At 46.1% G+C, this 2,080-nt stretch overlaps 2 protein-coding genes across 6 annotated transcripts in view; both read left to right on the top strand.

Moving 5' to 3' along the window:
• The window catches only part of LOC131884108 (molecular chaperone MKKS-like), a 21,166-nt gene continuing 19,086 nt past the window's right edge, over nucleotides 1-2,080 (top strand). Inside the window, exons 1-4 of one of the 5 annotated variants that reach the window (XM_059231768.1) lie at nucleotides 1-42; nucleotides 189-355; nucleotides 430-1,453; nucleotides 1,587-1,849. The gene's annotated coding sequence lies outside the window, so the exon portion shown is untranslated. The other 4 variants (XM_059231767.1, XM_059231769.1, XM_059231766.1 and 1 more) reach the window with 4 other exon arrangements.
• Nucleotides 1,861-2,080, top strand: part of LOC131884110 (uncharacterized) — a gene marked incomplete in the record, with an annotated part of 1,396 nt that continues 1,176 nt past the window's right edge. Inside the window, 1 exon segment of the mRNA XM_059231772.1 lies at nucleotides 1,861-2,074. Within this exon segment, the coding sequence (XP_059087755.1) occupies nucleotides 2,058-2,074 (17 nt within the window).

Below are 2,080 nucleotides of genomic sequence, written 5' to 3' on the forward strand. Positions count from 1 at the left end.
TTAGCCGATTACGACCACGTGGTCCCATTCTTTGATCCCTCGGTAAAGCCCGACTTCCAAGGACAAAATATTTTTGAATAACGTTTTGAGTATCGTTTTCAGCTCATGATTACCCTAGGTCTAATCCGCCTTGGCCGTACAGCAGAGGACAAAATATTTTTGAATAACGTTTTGAGTATCGTTTTCAGCTCATGATTACCCTAGGTCTAATTCGCACCGACCCGCAGATGACCCTGATTGTGGTACTGCCTGGCGAGAAGATACCGCTCGATCCCAGCTTGACGGCAGCCATGCTGGACATATCCGAACAGATGCGTTTTGTCAAACAACTGGCCAATCTCAAACCCGGCGCCAAGTAAGGGCCGACATGGTTTGGCATGTCCCCAAGCAATCAAGAAAAGGCTGATAATATTTTTGTACTCAATTTAGACTAATAAAAACTACGATGTGAAGGAATGGCCAGAAGAATAATTAGAATGGCCCACAAGGTCAAACCGGCGAAAGAATGATCGATCGACAAAGGGTGGACAGGGATATAGTGTGTGGCGGTATTCCATACCCTTTCGTGGACTTCCTGGCCGCTACGAAGAAAGTCATGCCCAACAACTCCTGAAGGAAAATTCGTTGCCTCTAGTTCTCATCTCACCCTATTCAGGAATTATTTGCAACTAATTGCAACGAGTAACGTCATGACATTTTTTGGCAAGTAATGATTGGTTAACTAATTATTCTTTTTGTCCAAAGAAATTGTAAGTGTAATCTGTTCCTTTTATTGAGGAACGAGGAACGACTGACGCCCTGCCACCCAGCCACATGTTTGGGTTGTGTGGAGGTGTTTGTGGTTTCTGTGCTGCTTGGTTGTTTTTGGGTTTCAAAATTTGGATTGGTGTGCCAACATGAAAGTTGGTGTCCTCGAATTCGTTGTTTATGGGCTCGCGTTTTCTTTTGTAGCTTCTAAACTATGCATGTACCAGGTCATTTTTCGGGGTGCTAATCAAAACCTTTGGTGTGGCCTGGTCTTTTTGTCTGTTGTCTCTGCTTTAGTTAGTTGGGCCTTTTGTTTTTTCTAGGTGAAAAGAAAAGGCGATAATCCGGCCGCGATCTGGTTCCTCTGAGGACCCTCATGTTTTGAAGCAGTGTATAAGTTCGAAACAAACGTATCAATATGTGAAAGGCAACCATGGCCAATGTCTAATTAGTTAGCCTAATCATTCCTTGATCACACTGAATGGAAGTAAATGCCCAGTACGTTCGAAGCGATGCCAAATTTGTAATTTTAAACGAGCCACTTTTCAAGAAATCGCCATTTTGTCACCCCACATGAGGCTGGCTGGATATGGACTAGGTTGGACAGTTGTTCGTTCTTTTGTTGCGTGAAAGCAGCCCAGATGGCCGATTATTCGTGGATGCACAGGTCTGTCTGTCTGTCTGTCTGTCTGTAGGCACATGGTGGGTAAGTTTGTGCATGTGTGTATGTATTCACTCGGACCACTGACATTCAGAGTTCGGAATCGGCCGTAGCAAACATTCGATTACCACCACGTAAGTGATTTTATTAATGACTGAACTGGTCATTTACCTTTTAGAGTCTCTATCCCGGTTTCGACGATATTGACACCGAGGGTGCTTCCCAACTCTTCGTGGCCTTCGTGGCCTTTTTGTTTCCCTTAGTGGGCTTTGTTGCCTTTGGGTGTCTGTCTTGTGCTCGTAGCCTGCTGAGGTCAACGTTGTTCCCTGGTTCCCTTGATTGCCTGGATGGAGTGAGTGCACTCTGCCTTCCAGGTACAATACTGTGGTATACTACCACTAGACTCGGACAGACTCGGACTCTTCTGGATCCGAAAAGCAGGTACAAGACCAGTTTTGTAGCTTCGGCATTGGCATCGGCATCGGCATCGGCATCGGCATTTCAGCCCATCCAGGCTGGTTGAATGATGATTGGTCATGAGGGGCTGATGGATCATGGCGGGTATTGGTAACTGAAGAGTCATGACCCCTTTTCGAGAGTGAAGGCGTGAATCCATCCAGCTGAAGGTACAGAAGCATTGGACTCGATCATGTCGGAGCCGTCCCCGACCGC

Source organism: Tigriopus californicus, chromosome 7, assembly GCF_007210705.1.
Source record: "Tigriopus californicus strain San Diego chromosome 7, Tcal_SD_v2.1, whole genome shotgun sequence".
In the NCBI taxonomy this organism is placed as follows: Eukaryota; Metazoa; Arthropoda; class Copepoda; order Harpacticoida; family Harpacticidae; genus Tigriopus; species Tigriopus californicus.